We start from the raw sequence: 25,084 nt of genomic DNA, 5'->3' as shown, positions 1-25,084 counted from the left end.
TGTCCCTTCAATAGAATGGGCTGTAAAAGTATTTCTCTGCAATGTTTAGGTGAATGTGAAAGTTTTCTTAGCATTGAAAGGAGGGCTGCTCTTGCAATCAGGAATGTTTGTTAGTTTGTTTTTAAAGCTGGTACAGTCTTATTTTGTTTCTTAATTGACCTTTGGTAAAGCAATGAGAGTGGGGAGATGGACAGAAATGGAGAGAAGCCTTAGTTTAAACAGCAAGGATTTTTCTCTTTGCAGCAGTGAATCTTGCAAAGGAAGGGAATTTGCCTCCCACAAGGGGGGGAAAGAAGATTATGTCTTCTGAGCAGTTTGATTGTTTCCAACAGAAGTTGATTAGAGGGAAAAAGTTTTATTTTATATCCCAGGTTTTAAGTTTTTCAGGGAAGGTTTTGAAACAGAAGAAATGGCTTCTTGGCAGAAAGTTATTTGGGAATGTAGATGTAGGTTTGTGGGATGTGTAATGAAGGAGAAGAGAATGTTGAAGTAGAATGGGAAGGGGCTCGTGGTTAGCAACTGACAGTGTAGCCCTGACAGTGTAAGTTAGGATTTGGAGGAAGTTTGAACCTCAGGAGGAAAAGGGGACAGAAACTTTGGAATGATTGGAAGAAAAATTGATGATAAAGTGAAGGTATACAGAATCATAGAATCATAGAGTTGGAAGGGACCCCAAGGGTCATCTAGTCCAACCCCCTGCCCAGCAGGAAACAATATTGAAGGCAATACACCACAGTCCATGCCAAGGTTGCAGAGCACATCTAGGGGGGTGAATCCATTGTCCAAACCATGGAGAGGACCGCCAGGTTGTTGCCATGGAAGCATGAGACAATGAGAGAGGCCTGAAGATGGCTCTGCTTCAGAGGTGGTAGATATATAGTAAGCCCTTCAAAGATTGTTTTAAAAAGACAGAAGTTTTTCCCTATTGCCCTGTCCATAATTTGTTATTACCTAAAAGAAACCTGAAAATTGTCACTATTTGAATGAGCACATCAAGGGTTCAACTCCATTGTCCTAATGAAACACCGTTGTGAGGAGTTAGCAATTTTGCTAAGCTGGCCGCCATGTGTGAGATGATGAGAGTGACCTACCGATGGCTCTGAAGCGAGATAAATAGGCCAAGTTCTATTCTGTCTGACAACCCAACTCTGTCAGAATTTGTTCCTTACTGCCCTGTTTCCACCCTAAGTCCTCCTGAGGGTCAAAAAAAAAATAGGTTGGTGGTTGTACGTTATTCTTGGACACTAGGTCCTGATAGGCTTGGTGAGGTGGTAAGTAGAAAATTAGGTACTGAGGATCAATGGCTGGTGCTTGTTTGCAGGAAACAGAAGAGGAGGGAAAGTTAGTTTTTGATATGGCTGTTGGAACTGGTAATATAATTGGGATGGAGAAATGGAACATTAGGAAAGAGAAGACAGTAAGGAGAAAATAGCTATACCCAAACACCCTAGATCACTTGTACAATGTTATATTGGAAAAGATTAGTTGCTATGTAAAAGTTTTGTTTTTTTTAAAAAAGGAGAATGTTCTGAAGGATGTCAAGATAGTAAGAATTGCAATAGCTCTAGTAGTGTGTTTGAAAGTGATGTTGGAGAAATGGATTTTATTTGGGGGGGAAATTGTATCTTTCTGTTCCCTGACATTAGCAGAGTTTTATGTTAAATTGGTCTGAAATTGTGGTGATAGTATGATTGTATTGTGTATTTGTTTATATTTGTGTGTATTCTAAGTTTAGAGTGTTTGCATGGATTGGAAAAATGAACTAAATTATTATTCTGGGCCAAAGAAGTAGACCAAAGAACCAAAGAGCTATGGGATAATTATTGCGGAAGAATATTGTATTTCGAGGAGATAGTGATCCGGCATGGTCAGTAATATCTTGTGAGTGTATGGGAGGCTGTCCTTATTTGATTGGGTTATTCTAGCTTACCTCCAACAGGGAGGAGGACTGAGGTGTGATCAATATCGATACCTGTGAGGTTAATCTGTGAGGCAAAAGAAAGGCAGGAGGGGCCCAAGACACCACCCTCCAAGGGCAGATATAATCTCTGTAACTATCTCCTATTCTTTTAGCAGGTGCCCTAATGCCATGTAGCTTTGCTAAGCCAGTTTTATCCCTATGCAGAGACTCTGAAACCTAAGTGGCATAGATCCTACAGTCTTTATGACAACACTGCCAGTGGTGAAAGTGGCTGGTGTCCGCCTCCTTATGTAGAGACAGAACCTGCCACAGTGTGCTGAAACATCCTTTGAAGCTGAAGATCCAGGGAAGCAACAAAGGCCAAGAAGCAACAAACCTGCTGCCAATGCACAGGGGAGGGGCCATTGGCCCTGTGCACGCCTATAGAAGAAAAGAAAGGGAAGGAAAAGAACACTGAATGGGAGGACTGAATGATCATATTGCCTTAATTTGTGTTGACCAGTTACCAGATAATGTGACCAGTTGAACAGTTTCTGTAATTAGTGTTAGGAATATTCGAAGTAAAAGATCCTTAGTTGTATTTGTTGTATCTGTTGGTATTGTATCCCCCATTGTTATTTTGCTACTATGCCTTTGTATTTTCTGTTTAATGCAATGCATGCATATAAAGTTGTGTCATGGATTCTTTAGCTCATTGCCCTTGCTAGAGAATATCAGTCATTTCCCAGGGACGCGCTGGAGAAAGAATTCCAGCGGTCCGAAGAAGAGGAGGGAATGGAAGGGGTTAATTAGCTAACCTATATATTTACCTGAATGTATTGTTAGTCCAGTGAATGTATTAAGTATAAAAGTGCCCCTGTTAAGCTTTTCTGTATGAAATTGCTCTGTAAAGCTGTGAACTTTGATCTGCATTGTACTTCTCTCTGGCAAGCTTTGCCTTACTAAGTGTCTGGAGATAAGAACAGTAGACCTTACGCAGAGAGTACTGTAGCTGTCCTTCATTGAGAGGAACTGTTGTCTAGGTCAAGAGATAGGATGGCCTTGCTGGAGTGCGCATGAACCAACTCTGGCTAAATGTCATTTGCCTTATATGTACAACAGGAAATGTTCCTTATATGGACAAGAGGAAGTTTTCCGAAGGTGGGGGGAATGAGTTGGAAAACTGTATAAGAACTGCTGGTAAACTGACTAACTTTTGTACTTGCTTGGCTATCTAAACACCCAGGTACCTCTGCATGCAGAAATTAAATCTTTCTCTCTCTCTGAAGCCAGAAGCCTCAGGTTTTTTTTACTTCCATGTTCTCTCACCGGGCGCAACAATGGGAACCCGTAGGGGCAAATAAGGCTCCAGTACATTCATACCAGCCCTGCTTAGGAAAGAGCTTCCCCAGTAGAAATCAAACTGCTTAGCTTTTTGCTCTGGCAGGTTGGGAGTGCTTCTTTCTAGAAACACAGTTGGAACTGCACAAAAAATGTAGACCAAAACCCTAATCAAAACTCAGATCACACTTGTCTCCACAGACCGAATCTTGCAATTCGTTCCACCATTATGCAGAAATAGATCTCAAAAAGAAACCCTCTGGGTTTTCACCCACCACCATCAATAAATTGTGTAGGAATCATACATATTCACATGGGATCTGTACCTCAGATTCTCCATTTTTGCTCCTAGGTGGCACTGAATTGTTGGCTCTCCCTTTTTCCCCTGGTGTGACCAGTGGGTATAGCTATGATCTGACATCAACTTTCAGGGGGGGCACTATAAAAATCCTGAAGTCCTATGTTTTGGCTCCATGATAGCACCCTAAAAGCTTAGTTTCATAATGGTGTGGGTACTGTGACTATACTTTAGGGGTAATATTCTGTAGGAAGCTATCCAGAGACCTGAACAAGTTTTAAGATATTGGTTGTTGCACCATAACAGAAGAGGTGTTTGCTATATGGGACAATTTTCTGTTGTCTCCTTCTAGTCATAGAATCATAGAACTGTCAAGTTGGAAGGCACCACGAGGTTCCTAGTCTCAGCCCTGCAATGCAGTATTTTTGCCCAATGTGGGGTTCAAACCCACAACTCTGAGATTAAGTATCATGTTCTGCCAACAGAGCCAGTACTAATTTAGTAGGTTTATTATGTTTGGATAACATAGCACACCAAAAGGTATGTCATGTTATGCATTCATATTTTGTGTATGGGTGATAACCAACATTCATCACAATCTTGAGTTGGATCCATCATTTCAATTAACTTACTCTGTCTTTTAGGCGAGATCAAGGTTGCCGATCGGAAGGTCAGAAGTTCGAATCCTTGTGACAGGGTGAGCGCCCGTTGTTTGGTCCCAGCTCCTGCCAGTGCAAGCAGTTAAATAGGCGGGAAGGTAAACAACATTTCCGTGCGCTGCTGTGTTTCGCCAGAAGCGGCTTAGTCTTGCTGGCCACATGACCCGGAAGCTGTCTGCGGACAAATGCCGGCTCCCTCGGCCTATAGAGCAAGATGAGTGCCGCAACCCCAGTCTCATCTGTGACTGGTCCTAACGGTCAGGGGTACCTTTACCTTTACTTTTAATATATAGATTAATACTAACATATATAATAATAATGGCTTGAGTGTTGTTTTTCTGACAAGACATGCCAGGAAATGAATAGCTGCAGTAACTCCATACAGTATTGATATTAGACTATTTTTACAGTGCTTTATGTATTCTTTTTTGAAGACAAATGGGAATTTGCATCCACCGTAACATGAGAATCAACCTTTAGTCCCTTTAGTTAGGAACATGTTAAACGAGTCTTCAGGTTTCTACACTCTACAGTGAATTGTACAGCTACTGAAACATAAGGAGAACCCATCAAGTTGAGAAGTTTATGAGTTAAAATGCACAGCTGGACTAACAAGAGTTACCTGGCCTGTATTTCATCTCTATTCCCCGTTATTTCTAATTTTACTTGAAGTTTTAAAATCTGTTCTGTCTTAACATATTCTGAGTGAAAGGTAGGCAACTCCTATTTATTCCCACCATCAAACTCATAAATAGCTGAGCCACAGATATAAGGGCAATAGGACCACACTCTCCTGGCCTAAGAGAAAGCAGGAAATTCCAGTTGCTATATATTGCTTGTAAAACATTCTAAATGCCTGAAAGTTGAAAATTCAAAGCCATTTAAAACTTGAGTAATAAAAACAATAGGTGAGATCTAAAGTTGCATGAGCAAACATCTGCTTATGCAGCTGGGTTTCTCTTTGCTCTCCAAAATCTTTTGAAGCTTGCAGGAGCCTGCAGAGCAGGTGTTTGTTTCATTTTCTTTTGTATTGAGCAGGAAGGAAAAAGGCAAGTCCTGTTGTGCTAGCAGGTGTATGTTGTGCAAGTGGGTTGACAGGACTGGATATCACCCAATCTCTTAAAAACTAAATTAGTATATAAGAAAATAAAGTCTTGTAGCTGTAGCATTTTACAGGCACCTTGTGTTATTTAAAACCTCCATTCATTCACAGAACACAGTATGTTGAAGGATTTTATTCATGTATAGTTGAATATAATAGATCTGACAAGGCACACCTGTGGATTACCGCTCTAACAACTTGGTGTTACTTTCATTTTCCTTCTCTTTTTAAATTCCTATGTTTACATTGTGATCAAAAATCCTAAAGTGTTTGTAAGCAATCACGCTTTAATCTTGTTCCCATCTTTATAATTTGACTGAAGATTTTCTTCTGCAGTGTTTTTTAAATGTAAAATAGTGTGCAATTCTGAAGGATCATTGAATTGTGTCGGATTTAAGTAAACTAGATTAACTTGCACTCAATACTTATAGAAATGCTGACATAGCAGGGGCCAGGAGCATTTGAACACTGATTTTTACACAAAGTATTTTTCTGCATCATGGAAGCCAACACTGCACAGTTAAAAACGGTTGTCAAAGTTCATTGATAATCAGTGCAACAAAATTGTTTACTAACAGCAAAGACAATCCAGCCTGAAAACATCATCATATCCATTGGTTTTGAGCCCTCAGTTCTGTATTGTGCTGCTTACATCAAAATTCACTTTCACAATGTTACTTGATCCTTGTGTATGGTTAAAATAAAAATTTCAAAATATAACCTGAAGCAATAAAGGTACACATGTGCTAAGAATTTTCCTAAAACCATTAGTGTTCCCACATAATTTGTAGGGACATATTAACTACTCAAATCTGGACTTTGACATGCATGTTGGAGACGAAAGGTCCAGTTGGCATAATTGGTATGAAAAGCCTTCCACCATAAGCTGTGCAACAAAAATTATGCATTGCAAACATTCACTGAAAAACAATAAAAGCACAAGAAAGAAATTTGAGTAATTTAAGTATAATGCAAATCAAAACAGTCTACATAAACAAAACTGGTGTCAGGGGGTGGGCAGCAGAGAGGCAATGAACTTTTTCCAGTTAAGAAATAGCTTGCTATGAAATAGTTTCATTCAGGTACCCAGTTGCTATGTTTTCAGAACTGCAAGTTACTCTCTTGGCAGGCATCCCACATTTGTGGACAAATTCATAATATTTGACACACTTGCGAGACGAAGCTCTGAAGCCTTAATTCCGAAAACAAAACCATTGGCCTTGCATTACTTTGTGAAGTTAAGAGTGGCGGACATCTATATTTAAACAAAACCAAGGACAGAAGAAAACAGTTTGTTAGCCAGACAAACTGAACAGAGAATACAAATACTACCAAGTCAGATTTTTGTTGTCATAGTTCATAAAATGGTAGAATATTATAGTAACATGGGAAGAAATAATTTATAACCAGAAAGCCAAGTAAAGAAAAGTGTGAGGAAAAGGCCATTTCAAGGTTCCATTCCAAGCTGCACTGCAGCCACGTTCCTTTGTTCTGATGCAGAAGGAATGTTCACATCGATGGAACAAACTGAGGGGGGTTTGGAGATGTACCTCACACGCACCAGCAGGAATGCTCAGGAGAGGGTAAAACAAACTATATTCCTTAAATATCAGGACAACAAGGAATGGGCCTTGATCCATCAGTGAAGAAATCGAATGCTCATTTTTTGCTCTACATCCACCTTCTCCAAAACCTGCAAAAAAGTAGAATTGTTAACCATTTGTTACAGGAATCGAATTCTATCTCAACATTTAGACTTTAGTCTTGTTTTAGGAAGCCATTCTAGTCAGCTTTCATACTGTATATCCTCTTGTGCTGCAAAACTAATTTTTGTAGATCTTGACCTAGAGGTTATCGGTAATAATTTTATGGAAAATGAAAGCTGTACAGTACTTAGCAACACTTGCATTTGGAGTTTATTCAAGAAGATCCCTAGGCAGTCTAGCACTGACCAAACTAAATGTAGCTTAATTTCAAGAAAGGCTCCTGTATCATGTACCCACAGACCATGCCTTGGAACAGCATGCAATATTGTCACACACTAAAAATATTTAGAAAAACTAACGTGTAACAAGAATCATTTAAGCAAATTAGATAAATTGCAATTGTTATGAAGCTGAAGAGCACACCTCTGCCAATTTATGTTCAGATATGGGAAATAGCAAAATAACTGAAGAAATTAGGCACATACGCCTCCTATTCATTTGATTGTACATCTGATTTAGAAACCCTAGCACTTAATCAGGTTTGCCATAACAAACATTGTTTCCTGACCTTAACAAACTCTGCAAAGGAGATTGCACTGTCACCATCTTGATCAGCCTCCTGAATTGTTCTGTCAGCAATGCTGCCCAACTGTTCATCCGAGATGTTTACGCCAACCATCATCCGTAAAACCTGCAGTATGCAGAAACCCCAAGAGAATGTAATGTTAATGTTTTTTTAACAAAGAATATGCTGTAAATGCCAAGAAGGCACCAGACAAGTAAAGCTATTATTTTAAGTCAACCAAGTGAAGTTCCAGAACCAGCCCGATCAGGCAGCTGATTTTAAATATCACAAAACAGCAGCAATTTTTAATTATTATTATTGCTTCCAAGGAGAGGTGCTTGGGAGATTTCCTGCTTCAGGTGCCAAAATACCTTAGTTGTCCTTGGCTGCTAGGTACTATACACCTTGACTTGTGGCACAGACCACTATTTACTGCACTGCCTCAAATAAAATATATTGTATTGAGGCACTTTAGGGAAGCTCTAGAAGTAGGGAGATCAGTAAAGGTTGATTGGATAACATCAAGAGCACCACTTAAAAATACAACTCTCATCTCGAATTCAGACCAGCAAGTTAACAATTTTCAGAAAGTTATCCGCTTTTTTCTCTGGGCCACTCTTTCAGAGTAAAAATTTGCTCACACCACACCAAATTTTTTATTGATAAGAAATACACTGGAAAGCAAAAAGAAACAACCCCTAGCGGTGCTTGGTTTATAACATAGAACACAACTATTTATATAATATGATTATGGGACATCCAGAAATGCTCAAATCATGCCCACCTTGCTCCTGTTTTCAAACACAAACCACACGAGCTTAGTTTTATGTGCAAACCAGTACTTGTGGGCTAGTTCTCTCTAGACTTCAACCTGAAGAGCTTTATGATAAGCCCTAATAGTTTGTTTGTAACTATGGCATACCATGTTGTGCAAACCTTTAAGTACCTTCCAGTGCTACAAGATACTTCACAGGTTATTTCTGGACTGTTCTGGGTTTCAGCATTTGTAGCAGTGTTTGGGGTTCACAGATTACCTTTTCCCACCACCGAGAGCACAGCTTTATAGGATTGGGGCTGGCTGCTGGTTTTGAACCAGAGTATATTTTTCATTGTTATAGCTAGTAGCAAGGAGAGTTTAAACTCATGACATACATTGGGTGAGGAATGTTTGGCCTGTGTGCCAATTTGAGCCACCCAGCTGATTTTCCAAAACCACACCCATTTGCCCATGAGCTGACATCACTACTGAACAGGGTTTAATCCTGCATTGGCTACACAATCCTGTCCCCAGCATGGAACAGGGTCGCATAGCCTAGGCAGACGAGAGGAGATTAAATATTTGAGCAATATCTGTGTGAGTGTGGGGATTTAAAATGGAGGGGAGAGATTCGCAAGTCTTTTCTTACCTCTGCTGCTACTATAGTTATATTGTTATATAATGCCCATGTATTATAATAATTTAGTATTATCATTCAACCAGACTTTACCTTAAAGGCTAAACAAGACAGTCATCCAAAAAATTTGCAAAAGCTAAACCTACCTGAAGCAGCTCCTCTCGAGAAATCTTGTCATCTTTATCTAGATCATATAGCCGAAAAGCAACTAGAGGAAATAATTAAATTCAAAGTTAGTTATTTATATACTGCCCTTCACAGGGTAGTTTACAAAATCAAAACACTAATACCCTCTTCTACATAGCTCAGTCCATAGAGCATGAGACCCTTCATCTCAGGGTCATGGATTTGAGCCCCACACTGGGCAAAAGATTTCTGCACTGCAGGGGATTGGACTATATGACCCTCGCAGTACCTTACAACTCTACAATTCTATGATTATATGAAGAACAAAAATCAATAACCCCTTCCCATGAACACATTAAAAAGCTACAGATTGTTGAATCAGTCATGTTGCTTAGGAACTGCCATAAATGGCAGAATGCTGAGTAAAAATACAAAAGAAAAGAAAAAGTAAACAAACTGTCACATTTTGGTAGGGAATTTCTGGATACGGGAAAAAATGATATACAGGGGAATCCCTGCTTATGCAGGGGTTCTGCTCTGGGATACATGCAAGTATGTTCCAGCCTGCTCCACCTCTTTTGGGTGCCAAAAAAGGCATGTGTGTGTCAGCAATCACATGCATGCAGATCATGTGCGAATGGGGAGGTGCCTGTACTGAAAATACTGGTTTTTTTCCTTTCTTTCCCACTGCTGCCATATACAGAATACATTATCAAACCACTGCGGACCCAGAGCAATGTGTGCCCCCATACTGCTGCTGCTGCTGTGAGTGTATGGGAAGACCGCTCCCTCCTCCGGCCAACTCCATCGGGCCTAGGAGGCGGGCCTACACTCACCAACACAGCTTAAGAGGCGCCGAGAAGGGCAGCCTCGGCTCTTGCTCTGTAAATTACTATTGTTTGTATAATGTGTTTTACATTGTAATGTAGCCAAAGCAAATTCCGATTATATTGAAAAATGTACTTGGCCAATAAATTATTATTCTATTCTATTCTATTCTATTCTATTCTATACTACAAACACCCTTCCCTTATCCTTCATTATTGACTACTGGCAACCACAAAGATGCCCACCCATCAGTTAAAGCTTGACTGTTCCTTGAGGTGATCATTTTTAAGAATAGAAGAGTAACTGTGTTGCATCTGACCAAAGGCCTATCTTAGGAGTATAGAGGGAACATAAAGAGCATAATGGACTCATCTCACTGACCGGAGAAGACATTTTCAGGTTCACACTAAATGCCCAAGAAAGGAAATTTAGCTGCCCAAAAATAGTTATGCTTACCGGTAAATTCTTGGATTTTTCTTTTTCTCTGACCAGTTACTGATACATGCTAGCACATCAAACTGATTTCTTTTTCCTATCAGGTAGTAATTTATAGAATGCTTGTTTAGAATGTCCTAAATTTACCAAGAGTCACGGAAAGTCAGCCTGCTTCTACAGTTTTACCAACAATTTAAGATTTGTTGAGCACCCTATATAAATCTAAGTAGTAAAATGTGGGGTCATGGAAGATATAAATATTATGATGATTCATTTAAAGTAGCACCATCAATGTGCACAGCAATTTACAAATACAATTATTTCAGTACCATGTACTTGGGCTTGGTTATAGGCATTGTTACATCAGGACAGAAATAACTGGCTGTGCCCAACACTGTAGCACCACTCACACAACAGACTTCCAGGCACACAATGGAATTTCCTGTCCCTCTCCTGTCCCTGTGCACCCTCAAAAACAGTTTGAGGGACCAGTATTGAGGGACCACCCAGAGTAGATTTTGGGAGTAGAAAGAGGAAAGAAAATGGAAATTCTGTTGGATGGCTAGGCTACAACTCCCATCAGTCACAGCCAGCAAAAGTGACAAAAATCCACTTTCACTTAAATAACTTTCTACTCTTACTTACTTCCATAAGATTTGTATCCAGATTTAAACTAAGTTTAAAAGAAGAGGGACACATTCCAAGCTGCAGGATTACAAGGAAGAATACAAAGCAGTACAATTAGCCTGAATATATGTCCAATTAAAAATGTCTTACAGTACAACTTGTTGCTCCGACTATTAAGTGGTTCTGGCCCATTCTGGTCTTTGCTTTTCTCATTATCCTCAATGGGTCGGAAGTGTGCCAAAGTCCTCATGAATCCACGAAAATTCACCTGGTCTTCTCTATACCAGAGAAGATACACACAATCCATTACATTTTGCAAATCCATCAAGCAATGTACTTCAAACAAGAATATCCAAACAAATTTACCAGAGTTTGGAGAATGCAGTTTAATATTTTTCTGTTATTTTTCTATAATTGTTCCACGTACACTGTTCTCGTCTCTCTGTTATTTTGCTGTTTAGCTGAACATTATTGAACTACCATCTCAAAACTAAATTAAACTATAAAAATTAGTCGGCCTTCAACAATTACCAACCATCCCAGATCCTCAGATTAACAGGGGACGTGGGATAGAATTCTCTCTGTTGTGGCTCCTCAACTGAAGTTCTCTCCCGCTGGAGGCATGGATTGGGCTTGTAGCACCAGGTACTCACTCACCTATTCACACAGGCATTTGGAGTTATGCCACTATTCAAAGTCTCAGTGCAATTTGCTGCTCCAAACTTAACTATGTTTTTCCTTCTGAAAAATTGGTTGATGTTGTACCCTTGGGAGCCTTGAGCTCCTTTGCTGAGCATCAGCTGAAATATGTTTGCCCTACCTCTTGTTGATGTAGGAGAGAAAAGTTGGTGGAACTTCTTTGTTACTGAGCAGAGGGGCTTGCCTCCACCCAATCAGTAAAGGAAAGGAGCCTGGCAATTACAACTGGCCAAAAATTTCAGACCCCTGGTTAGAGCATCAACTGAAAGGTAGTCAAGGTTTTACTTCTCAGCTAGTGAAGGGAATTTGGGAAGTGAAGTAGATATTTTTGGTGCCATTTGATAAATGTGGCAGAATATAAATGGAACTAAAATGTCTAACAAATACCTAATATTAATAAAGCTTTACTTTGAATAGTTAGTAACTGATGCTCCAGTCCCCAGCAATGTATCTGGAGTCCAGCAGATTGTTTTATGGTGTCAAGAATAGAATACAGGTATAAGAATCCACTGGACAGTGTTCTTGAAGCAACTAGCATGAGTTTGGCCAAACTGCGAGAGGCAGTGAAAGATAGGCGTGCCTGACGTGCTCTGGTCCATGGGATCACGAAGAGTCGGACACGACTGAATGACTGAACAACAACAATAAGAAGAATCCACATCTTAAATTAGTCCAAGCAACTTATTAAGAAGAAATACTGTGCAACTTACCCTTCTGGAAAAAAGGCATTGATAATCCGGTCCCCCAGTGGGTTGATGGCAAGTTCTGGAATGCGTTGGAAATCTTCACGGCTACAATTTCAACGAAATCTACATCAATCCTTTAATAGATAAGATCTCTGAACACCCCATGTGAAACATTCATTTTTTATAATAGGGCTGATTGAAATTTATGGTTCACATATCACACAACAGCTATGAGGGTTCTTTTTTTAAAGATCCAGTATGTTAAGTTCATTAATTGGAACTCATTGATCATGAAAATAGTAAACCTCAGATCAAGAAAATGAGTTTTGGGCTGTGTACTTTTGTATTTTCAGTTCATAACACCTATCACCAATAGTAAAATCCCAATTGTGTAATACTAATGTACAGCTATATAGATTTTTTTAAAAAGAAGGTAAAGGACCCCTGGGCGGTTAAGTCCAGTCAAAGGTGACTATGGAGTGTGGCACTCATCTCGCTTCAGGCTGAGGAAGCCAGCGTTTGTCCACAGACAACTTTCTGGGTCATGTGGCCAGCAAGACTAAACCATTTCTGGCACAATGGAACACCATGACAGAAGCAAAAGCGCACGGAAACATCATTTACCTTCCTGCCGCAGCGGTACCTATTTATCGACTTGCACTAGTGTGCTTTTGAACTGCTAGGTTGGCAGAAGTTGGAACAGAGCAACTGAACAATACTTTGCAGATAATTTGCAAGTGTCTTCAGCTTTGTTTGCTCTCCCTCCTCCCCATAAGAAATGACCATAAGCCCTCACACAAATCAGCTTCACCTGTATCTTTCCACTTAGAGGTCAGCTAATTATGCAGAGCCTGGAGTGGCACCCCACAGCTAGACAATCAGAGGCAAAGTAAACAAATAACTGGTAAACACTTATTTCTTCCCTCACCAGTGAAAAAAGGGGAGGAAGAGTTTTTTCCTTTCTTTTTTGGTGGTGTTTATGTTGTTGGTTCTTCCTAAACAGCTTTCCTTCATATTTAAAAGGGAGGTTTTTTTTTAATTTAAAGGAGACTATTTTTTGCTTGCTTGACCTCCCTTTGATAAATAGGGAGAGATTGGTGGGATGAGGGCTTTTTTTGGGGGGTGGGAGAATGGAAGGGAGAAGATTTAGCTGGCTGTCTTATGCTGAAATGGGAGATTGGGTACTGTATGAGAATGATGGGGAGGGTGTTTTTCAGTAAGTAGTGAAAGCAAATGTGTGTCTGCTCACAAGCAAGCCCTGCTGGATTCAATGGGGCTTACTCCAAGGAAAGTAGAAGTTAGTTTAATTGAACTCAGTGGGACTTATGCCTGCAGAGATTCCACTTAGACCTTTGAGTGGGGAAGCAGATGCCATGGGGAGGTACAGTGGGACCCTCTGCCACCACAGGGAGGCACGGCAAGGTGCTCTTCTGCTGCAGGGAAGCACCGTTGCCATGGGGATGTACGGTGGGAGCCTCTGCTGCTGCAGGGAAGTGCAGCACACCCTCCACTGCTGCAAGGAGGTATGGCGATACCTTCTGCCCCTGTGGGGAGGCCCAGCAAGGCTCTCCGCCACCACAGATATACAGTCATACCTCATGTTGCGTTCGCTGCAGGTTGCGAATGGCACGGGTTACGAATGCGCCAAACCCAGAAGTAACAGAACGGGTTACTTCCGGGTTCGGCGGGTCGCACATACGCAGACACGTCAAATGACGTCACGCACATGTGCGCCGAATTGCAACCGATGCGTGCGCATAAGTGGCGCTGCTGGTTGCGGACTGCTCAGGATGCGAACGGGGCTCCGGAACGGATCCCGTTCGCATCTAGAGGTACCACTGTATATGATATATCAAGGTATCATATTTAGCTGGTGATATTACTATGATGTTGAAAACCACCTATCACCCAGCCCTACTCACCACCGCTGAGTGGATTCGAACCACCAACCTTCCAAATGGCAAGCCCAAGAGGCTCAGTAGTTTAGACCAGTGTTTCCCAATCTTGGGTCTCCAGCTGTTTTTGGACTACAACTCCCACCATCCCAAGCAAGCAAGACCAGTGGTCAGGGATGATGGGAATTGTAGCCTGAAAACAGCTGGAGTCCCAAGGTTGGGAAACACTGGTTTAGACCACAGCATCACCCACATCCCTGTACAGCTATATATAACCATCCTGAAAGAAGGCTGCCACTCAGGGCTGTGATGTGTATCAAAATGTATATCAGTTTAATTCCTGAGGCACGTAACCAGGGCAAGCAATAGTTAACTTATTTTGTTTGGGTAATTTATCTGACACCAGCTTAACCTTGGCTGTTGAATGTCAGCCAGAAGAGGAACTTTTTACAGCTGTTCTGAAAGTACTCAGGCTTACTCTGATAGATATCTAGGTGAAGGTTCATCTCCTCTCAAGGACATGGGAAGCAGTCAGCAAGAATGACTTTCTATGTATCTGTTTGGATTTGGCACATAGATGACAAGGTCACATAGATGACATTGCTCTTAGTTAATCTTAGCTGTCATGATGATATAAAAGTAGGTGTATGGTTTATTTAAGATCACCCTTCTCCTCCCAAGTTTACATCACTCCACATCTATCTAGCAACTAAGGCCATATCCTATGCACTACTATGGGACTTGCTTCCCAGTCAACATGCACTGGATACTCTATCCTACTTATGATTTCTCAGTATCTACAGTATGCAGCAATAAAATAAATATATCCATTTGTACTTACTGTATATTCTGGCGTATAAGACTACTTTTTAATCTAGGAAAAACTTCTCAACAGTCTTATAGGCAGGGTGGAGAATCTGTGGTCGAGTATATCTCAAACTCTATATTTTAACTGAAAAAGTTGGGGGTCGTCTTATACGCCGGAAAATACGGTACTTGCTGGATATATATTCAGCATCTTTTTTTTTAATTTTAAAAAATCTTTATTTCTTATCAAATTATACAACATAAGCAAAAACAATAACAAAAATAAACATGTTGCAAGAAATTGCCAAATCATTACATCTTATACAATTCCACATCACTCCCCCCCACCCTCCCTGGTTCCCTCCCCTCCCCCCCTTTACTTCACAGTCTACCTTACATATTGTTTATAGTATTCCTTAATCTATTCGCACGTCCTTATATCTATCCAATTTTCCTTTTATCTTATTTGTTTGGATCTTTACCATTCTGCCAAGAGGTTGGCTTTTTCCACATATAGTTTAAAATAATCTTTGAGTAGTTTCCAATTCTTTTCTCTCTCTGATTCACTTTTTCCTTGTAATTCCTCATATTTTACTGCCCAGTTATAATAAGTCAGCAATTTTAACTGCCATTCCTCTTTTCTGGATATATATTCAGCATCTAATAGGAGTTTAAACTACTTAGAGTCATTATTTAGCCATGATAGTGTTCTTTAGGCAATCATATTCATAGTACCTGGACACTATTTATTGTTTGGAAGTATTATATGTTTTTTCTTTTGCTTGAGTCAACTCACCTGATGTGATGCCCTTCTTATTTACCTTTTGATTCACTATGATCTACCCATGGTACACTTTTGTACCCCACGGTTCAAAAACTATAATCAAGGGTTGCTGAAATGGTGGGTTGAATTAAAAGCAATGCATTTCCTATATTTACCACTTTGTACCAAAGCTTGCAGTGTAGAAAGAGAGATCACTAGAATCCCCTCATTTTAAGAATGCTAACACCGTGAATGGCCTCTGGAATGTGGCAAAAGCCTCTTAAATATTTTTTGCCCATAAAACTCAACAATAGAATATATGCAGAATCTGGTGTGTTGATCCTGCAGTAAGCTTGAATCAATCTGACTCCAGCTACAGCCTAGATTTCATGGAATACTAACCTCTTAAGCATCATCTTCCATGTACCGGTACATCTAGGCACTGTCAAATGGCTCTTTCACCTTACATTTCAATAAAATAAATTCTATTTCCCAGCTCACATAGCAATTGTTCTTTCTTTATGCAGCCATAGTTGCTAGTTCCAATTTGCAACAGGGAATTATTAGCTAAGGAAAATAACTCTTCCAAAGCAGATGCATTGTCCCTTGGGAAGAATGGAGTAGCAAGTCCACTGTTCATACCACTGTTCATTCAGGAGTGACCCAGTGGGCAAATTCAATGCTAATGGCCCGAGGCCTTTCTAAAATCTGTGAAGTCTTGTTTACAGACAGCCTCAGAGGATAGTAAAAAGCAATGGGGCAGAGAGAGTATCATCTCTGCTTCTGCCCCAGCCACTATGAATTAGCATATCCCCCAAATTGTTTCGACCTATACTGTACGTAAGTTACAGAATATCCAAATTCACTATGCCAGTGGCTCCCAATTAGTGGTTTGCAGACCCCGGGGGGGGGGTGTATTCCACCCAGGGGGGGTACGTTGCACTATTCACATTAACAAAAACTACCATAGAGATATGAAAATATTCCAAAGTAGGGAGTCCATGGCTTAGCTTTTTTAAAAACATGTGTCTGCAGTACAGTATTTAGCTAATTGGGAACCTCTGTACTTCAGAAAATTTAAGCCTGCTACAACCTTTGAGGCTGGGTTTTTTGTTTAGTTTTAAAGAATCACGTAAGGTGATTCTGCTTGCAGTTGATAATTAGAGCCAAGCAAGTCTAGTGACTTTGAGCCAAACCAGATGTGACCCATGAAATCGGAATAAGATTTTTCACTTGTCTTTCATATTAAAGGCAACTGGGGGTGTGAAATAATTTGGATAGGGATTGGGGTGCGTGTTGTTATTAAATAATAATAATTTTACCTTGTGCCATTTTCCTGATTTAAACAGCACTCAACTTTAAACTGCTATTTGCTCAGAAGGGGAAAAGCAGCAATTTCCAATGAACTGTAGAAATTACAGTGGGGGGGAAGTTAACTTGCCCCCCACTCCAAGTAATCCATCTCCCCTTTGGTCCAAACAGTGTGACAGATATATGAAAAGCAGCAAATCTCCTGTTACATGTATGTGTCAGACTCTCCAGTGTTCTAAAACATATCCTCCCTGTTTGTAAAGATTCAGCTTCTGAAATCTGAATGCAAGGCATCAGCTTCTAATTTCTATATTTTATGGCTTAGCTTAAGGTTAAACATTAACCAACTGTAACTACTGCATTTAAAATTTATTACTGTCATTGCTACCAGCCATTTTGCTTATGAAGGAGACGTTATTCAAGTAAGAACACTAATTGGAAAACACTACACACATCATAAAAGTAAATGAATACTGAAAAGCAAAACCCACTTCACCTGGCTTAGACTGGAACTTACAGGAAATGTTTTGTTCACATGCCATAGCAACACTATCCAACAGGATCTACCCATGAATTAATGTATTTTTGAAGCCTACTTGCATGCTTTCATTGTGCTTATTCTGAATCATAGAAATCCAAACATCTTCTACTCAGTAAGCCGCTGTGCCAAACCATATACTTTACACATATTGCAGCATATTTATAGAGAGGGGCATGCCTTCAGCAACACTTCCACTTTCTGTAATGTCTGAACAGAGACAATGCACCACAGAACTAGCTCATGTCAATACTACTGCTTCATTTTTATTTCTGTTTGACTTTTCCATCTTACTTTACAGTACCATCAATACTTATTCAAACATTTCATCATAAGAGAAAGTGGCAAAAAGTCAGCTTTATGAAGTAATGAGTTATCCTGCCTTGCTTAGTTGACATAAAAGTATACAGTTAATACTGCTATCAGCATTGCAATCTATTTACAAAGGGGGTATTTTAATACACACTAGAAATTTTGCACGTCCATACTTAACATGAATTTATTATCTTTTCTCTTGCTTAAACTTTTGGCTCAAAATATAGGGAAGACAACTTGGCAGGAGGTAACAAAAATGATCTACCCTGTATTCTGAGCTGAAACTGTTTAAAACTCAAGAGGTACTGTAGCACCTTAAATATTAGAAGATTTATTATTAAGGCATGATGAAGTGGGCTCTTGTCTATAAACACTTATGCCACAATAAAACTGTTAAGCCTTTATGGTGCCACGATTCCTTCTTGTTTTTATATGCTGTGTAGGCCAGATATGTGTTTCTTACAAATTTGGAAAATGATTTGTGGAGGGTGGGAAAAGGAATAAATGTTCTCCCATATGGAAGCAGAGGATTATTGGTTTATTTCTGTTCTTATTTTCATCATGTTTTTTGTTTTTTATATTGTAATTTTATGTTGTGAACCGCCCCGAGATCTACAGGTATAGGGCAGTATAAAAATTTTAACAACTGCTTTGCTGCTCTCAATTCTGTTCCTCGGCACCTTTTAAATGGTGAAAAAATAAGCCTATGCTGCCAATACTCTTGGTAAATTAGTATACAATCAGCAGCACAGAAACGGCGCACACATGGTTTAGTAGATTTGTGTGCGCCGTTTCTGTGCTGCTGATTGTATACTGATTTACCTTTTAAATGGTGCCACCTTGAAAGCTTTGCTGAAATGCAGGGGAAAGTTTTTCAAGAAAATGCTTTACTTCTACTGTGATGTGCATTGTTACATATGCAGCTCATTTCTCATCTTCACTAATATTATCCAATTATGTATATGATAATGACAAGGCTTGGTGTTTTAAATTCGACTATGAGTTACTGGCCCCGCTCTTTTGTTCCTTAAAACACAGCTTCAGCCTGCATTTTGGAGGAGGGGGGTTGAAGATGGGACCCTTGTACAAAGGCTCCTCACACAATTTAGAACCCAGGGTTTGGGATTGCAAAGGGGAAAGTCTATGTACGTAGCAGACCTTCCTCCCAACATATATAGGCCAGGGGGCTGAACTGGCAGGTAATGCAACAGTGAGAGCTGGGCCAGTAAGTGCAGTCCGATTGTCTCTCACATGATTGTAACTGCATGAAGCATTAAACCTGTACAGGGATTATGGGTTGTACCTAATACACTCAAACAATAGGAATTCTCTGGTTCCTCCTTCCCCCACTGCATCCCAATGTGTGTCCCAAATAGCTTTCTGGGGAATCAGAGGACTCTCAGGAAATGCATGGAATGGGGGGGGGGGCTGCAGCTGGAGGGGGTAAATCAAGGGAAACTGGGCAGAGGCAGTGAGCAAGTCAATACAGTAAGGCACTAAGCAAAAGCAGTGAGTCAGTACAACAAAGTTTGCTAAAGAGTACCTACCTAAGAGTGCCATTCTCTCCTTTGTCTAGGCTGGTAAATCGACTGTACAGACGAGTAATCTGACTGTGGGAAACTGAAGCAAAGATAAATTAAAACTTTCAATTGAACAGCAACATTTTAAAATCAATTAATCCACACTACTCAATACAGAGTAAGAGTAATTTCATTACATTTCAGGGGTCAGGACATTGATTTTGCTGGATGTTTACATTTTAAAATGACCTCCATTCAGATTTTAAGTCCTATTACCCCTATACTGGTAAAACATTTCACTCATTTATTAGTAAAACCAGGGCTTTTTTCAGCTGGAACTCCATTGCCAATCTAAGACAACGAGGGAGCCATTCATGGTGAGTTTTGGCGCCTCTTTCTAGAAAAATAGCACTGGGTAAAACATTTCACTAAAGAGACATGTCTTAAGAAGAGGTATGACATAGGTAAGTTTATTACAGCCTTGCAAGAAAGTCCACAAAACATTTTCACGGTTGCCTACCCATTGATGTCTAGTGGGCTAACAAATACAGCAGGCTTGCAGGTGAGGAACTGATATATTTTCCTCTCCCATCAGACCACCACATTTTCTTGTTAGTTGTAGATGAAAGTGCTTCACTTTTTCTGTGACCTGCACAGAAACCAAGTGGACAATCTGTCCTTCCTTCACCAGCTCACCAGGATGGATTCCATACACTTGTTTGCAACCAATTCCTTGTCACCTATGGCAACCAGGCAAAGGCCAACTACAAGGCTGAAGTACTAACTAGTCCACTAAGTTGGCTAAGAGGGAAGCCTGTTCCTAGTCTCTCTTTAAATTCAGACAGTTCTGGAGCCCTAGGCTACTTCAGCCTCTGGATAATCTAGTTTCCTTTCCAGCTGAAAGTAGTTTAAAGTTTAAACCACTCAGCTGCCACCCCTGCAAAAAACTCCATTAAAGCAATTTCAAATGGTTTTAAAGCATGCTAAATTGAGGAAGGAACAACCTTGTTAATCCCATAGAACACGAATCAAATTGATCTCATTTTTAAAAAGCTGTTCCCCAGGGCTTGGATAAAAGAATAAAAATACAGTATTCCAAACAATTTTCTGATCTATCGTACTGGTTTCAGAGACTAGCTTTACCTAGCAAAAAAAAATGTAGATACCAGGTTTCAATGAAAATATGGCACGTCCTCTCCTTATCAATAGCCTTTTAAGCTTGCAAAGTATATCTCCCTGGCTACAAAGCTCCCTGAAATAGTTATTTTTAGTTTTGATGAGTAAATTTGAAGGGTCCATTTGCATTATTCCCCAGCAAACTAACTTTAAAACAAGATCTGAAGAAGTGTGCATGCACATGAAAGCTACTGGAAGGAATCTTTTATTTTGTTTTGACTATGGCAGCTACCTACCTGTAACCTCTTTTAATGGTAGAGGAAGGAATCCCAATCAGATTTTTTTTTATTTAAATCGGATTTTTTTTATTTAAATCAGATTTTTTAAAATTTAAATCCACCCTCAGCCTTAATGACTAGTGATTTAAATCAGTTTGATTTAAATCAAATCCACCCTGCTAGGGGCTGCAGCAAGCAACCAGCTTTCTTCCATTAGCAGAGGCATTCAACTGATCAAATACCTATCCATGGACACAAAGGTAGCAACTGGATTGACCCCATGAATTTGACAATTATGATAAACAGCTACCTGATCTGTTTCTTAAATAAGCCTTGAGACAGTAGTGGGATTATTAACTGAAAAATGAACTTCACCAAAACAAAAACATAAATTTTCGCATAAATTATGTGCAATGAGATTGTCATTTCTCTTTCCAGATAGCTGTGCTAGTCTCTTGCAATGAAGACTGTTGTGGCACCTTAAGGACTTGTAGCATAAGCTTCCATGGACTTTTCCATTAGATGCTGTATCTGCTAAAGTAGACTGTAATCCATACAATTGCTTGTGCACAATGAATTTGTTAGCAATGTTTTTTTGTAATGAATCTTGCTTACATTGAAAAATAGAATCACTGAATAAAGCATAAAATAGAAACACTTATATGCACATTAAAGTTTCTGATTTATAATGTATTTATGTGTAGCCTTGCCAAGACCATAACTCGTCTGCAGACTTCATGAAGTGTGATCTCAACTACAGCAAGGGCCTAATCTCAATAAATAAATAAATAATATGTTATTGTTCACATATCAAATTCAGCCAATGCCAAAAGCTTGACTGTGAAAAGCACACAATTAACATAATACACTTTGATGTAGTCTCTGCAGTCATTGTGTATCTCAGCAAGTACATGAAAAATGTCCTATAGCAAGACACACATCTGTAGCTGTAGCTGGCATTAGGAACTGCAGGTGTTAAGGATGAACGACTCCTCACATAACTGCCCTTTCATTAAGACTAGGAACATAAGCATATGATAGACATAAGCTATCCTTAGAAACTGTTTCACAGCACTAGTATCTGGAATGCACTTTTGTAGAAATTGCTGCTCTGACAGGCTGCCAAGATCATTTTCTATGATGGCTCATTCCTCTATAGTTGGCTAAAAAGGTGCTACATAATTTCCTATTTTGACTCAGATTATTATTCAGTTGATGTCTCAATTCCAGTCTTCTGACTTTCTTAAATGTTTAGTGATCCAGACATTTACTGAATAAACAGTATTCTTCAGGTACTGTTTCTGCTTCTTGCCAGCAAATTTACTATTTTGGCTCATTTTTAAAAGCCTTCGCATTTCATACTAATATACACGTGAATGTATGTGATGTCCACATAATATTGTTGTTGTTAACATCTTTCTCAAAAATATGCTGATCTGAGAATGTTGTGCTACTTTCTTTTACCGTAAGCCACATATAGACATCTAACAAGAAAATGTAAACTCCAAACCACTACTGAATATAAACCATTTGGCTGCCTCTATACACCTTATGCTCCCCCTAATAATTCTATTTATAAGGGTCAAATAATTGCATAACATAAAATTTAGCTTCCCAAGAATAAAGCACTACTCAGAGAATAGTAGTATTAGCTTGATAGCACTATGATGACAAAATCTAATTGAACTTGTTTTTCTTAGTGCCAAGTTTGTACCATTGAACCAGTAATAAAAAGCAGTAGCTACTAGAGCATTAAACTATGTAATATAGCATGTATCATAAGCAGCAATAATTAGTGACTGTAGCTTTTGCTTTGTTTCCTCTAGAATTCCTCCTTACTGTGTTACTACCAGTAAGCCTAGCTGCATAGACATGCTATATCCCTATGGTAAATACAGTAGTTGCTTACATACACAAAGTAATCATTGGAGATAATTTAATGTATTATTAGCTTATTTCATTGCAGTTAAACAATTGAAAAAGGCAAGATTAATCATGCAATAAGGCAGTAATACACAGATCACCTGGCACTACCAGGAATTGCATGTTGTCAATTTAGAGAATGGAATGTCCTGACTGAAATTTTGTACTTTCACGTTTCCTATTTTTTTCAAGCAAACTAACCACATGCTACATACTAGGAATCAAATATCTGTAGATGGATATATTGTCATTTGCTACTAGTCAAAACAGTAGATGGGGTTCTCCAATACAAAACTGGGGTAGGAAAAATAATAGTTATCTGTAACTAGCCTGTAGCTATAACCCAATAGCACATTTGTTTTCTATTGTATTTTTGTCCACTAGATAATGTTCTGTTTGGCTATGGGAGATGTACATTACTAAGCCATGGAGCCATCAAGAGGCCTTAGGCAAGTTGCTATCTGAGCCTCAGAAAACAAGCTGTAAAATGAGAATTCCAACGATATCATGTGGGTGTTCATATTTGTAATAAGATCAAGGCTGTAATATGTTTTACATCAAAAGTGCCCTAAATGAAGTTGTGCTACAGACTATCAGAACTGCTTACACAATTGCTTCAGGGTGTCTCAAGGAAAGGAATTTATAAATGAAATAAGAAATGTTAACTAGTCCTTTGAATGTTCCAGTGTATGTCAAGAGGAAATGCATTATCAATCTATACATAAATAATGTGCCACCAATGTGCATGGCACTTAGATTCATAGAATTGTAGGAGGGGCACCTTCAACACTTCGGGGGGGGGGGAATCTAGAATGCAGCAAGCCACACTTTTGATACCGGTTGAAGCATTCACAACACAAAGAGGCTTACTTTAAGCTAGCACTTGTTCTGAATGCTTACCTCAGGAACAAGTGTAGCTGTTGTTTTTTATTAATCTTTTAATAGCACAAGCATAGCAGTTGTATTTAAGAGGGCCTGTGTAGAGCTATTTTCCCTTCTCTACTCTGCTACCATACTCAGCCACAACTCACATGGAAAGAGCTCCTACAAGGGCTTTATACTCACCATAATTATATGGGACAAATTAAGCAGAATAATATTTTAAAAATCACTAAGGCAGGATAAAGTAGGATAAAAATGCTCATCCAACCCACTGTCAGGCTGAGCATTTGACTTTAAAACGGCACATAGCAAACTGATGTTGCAACCATTTCGAAAGTTCAGATGTTGCCGATTCATCAAGGGGAGGGCAACCCACAGTAGTCAGACGTCAAAAAAACAAAAACAAAACCCTTCTCTTCCCTTACGGAAGGCTACCACACACAAGGTATCAGATACTTCGGTCGGAATAGTATCGACGCCTATGTGCCAAGTTTATCAGGTCGGTAACTATAGGCTGCGCCTCACGCATCAGAACAGTGAAGAATTTGGCAGCCGGGCAACTTGAGGAAGAAGATGACACGCCTTTGGGAACATGACCTTTCTCGTCACGCGGCAAAAGAAGGTGACCAGAGACAACAGAATGTGGGGCTCCTGTGCTTTTAAGAGGTGCGCAGGAGGAGGAATGTCGGCAGGTGCCACTTCTCACTCCCGAGTCCTGTGACAGGATAAGCGGCACCTGCCGAAGTTCCTTTCCTTTCCCACACAGCTCCCAGGCTGCGGGAAACCCCGACTCAGGCCAATCCACAGGCGCCTCAGTCAAGGGCCACCCAATGCCACCGAAAAGGCCCCCAGGTATATCGGCGGGGAATTTCAGTTGACAAGTAACGGCGCCTCTTCCCTCAGCCCGGACACCTTCGGCCCTGGAAGGTGAAAAACCGGAGGTGGCTCGCTCGCCCGCCCGCCCGCCCCGCGTTACGAGACCGTGAATGGTTTTTAGCCGCAGAAAGCAAGGCCAGCCTAGCGCCCCCGGTCTCCAGCTGCTTCCCTCGGTACTCACAGCCTGTCTCCTTCTTGATCTCCTCAATCTCCTCGTCCCGAAGCAGCGTGGAAGCCCGGGAGCCCATCGCGGCTGCCTCACGACCGGACAACCGCCTCGACCAAGTACCAGAGGGACTGCTCTTGGCCTAAGGCCGGCGGTCCTCCGTGTAGCGAGTCGGCCAGCCAAAAAGCCGCCTAGACGCTGCGCCAGCGACCGAGATTGCGAGGGACACAGAGGGCGAGAGCACCGCCCCTTCTCTTATCGCCTCCGCGCGCTCCTCCCCCGTCCAGCCCCCGGCAGCTCGAGGGGGACCACGGTAGCCCCGCCTAGC

At 40.3% G+C, this 25,084-nt stretch overlaps 1 protein-coding gene across 1 annotated transcript; it reads right to left on the bottom strand.

Moving 5' to 3' along the window:
- Nucleotides 1–5,529: 5,529 nt before the first annotated feature.
- Nucleotides 5,530–24,924, bottom strand: CHP1 (calcineurin like EF-hand protein 1). The gene is made up of 7 exons (XM_033145563.1): nt 24,772–24,924; nt 19,543–19,615; nt 12,391–12,471; nt 11,132–11,259; nt 9,112–9,173; nt 7,575–7,697; nt 5,530–6,993 (listed from the first exon to the last, which is right to left on the bottom strand). The coding sequence occupies exons 1-7, from the start codon at nt 24,836–24,838 to the stop codon at nt 6,940–6,942; spliced, it is 588 nt and encodes a 195-aa protein (XP_033001454.1). The 5' UTR covers nt 24,839–24,924; the 3' UTR covers nt 5,530–6,939.
- Nucleotides 24,925–25,084: the final 160 nt, after the last annotated feature.

Source organism: Lacerta agilis, chromosome 1 (assembly GCF_009819535.1).
Source record: "Lacerta agilis isolate rLacAgi1 chromosome 1, rLacAgi1.pri, whole genome shotgun sequence".
Lineage (NCBI taxonomy): Eukaryota > Metazoa > Chordata > Lepidosauria > Squamata > Lacertidae > Lacerta > Lacerta agilis.
Note: the sequence above shows the minus strand (reverse complement) of the source record. Positions and strands in the feature narration are given on the sequence as shown.

Coding starts and splice junctions, on each gene's coding strand:
- CHP1 (XM_033145563.1), bottom strand. CDS start 24,838: ATGGGCTCCCGGGCTTCCACGCTGCTTCGGGACGAGGAGATTGAGGAG. Junction 19,616..24,771: donor GATCAAGAAGGAGACAGGCT/GTGAGTACCGAG, acceptor TCTTTGCTTCAG/TTTCCCACAGTCAGATTACT. Junction 6,994..7,574: donor CCTTTGCAGAGTTTGTTAAG/GTCAGGAAACAA, acceptor ACTTTTTTGCAG/GTTTTGGAGAAGGTGGATGT.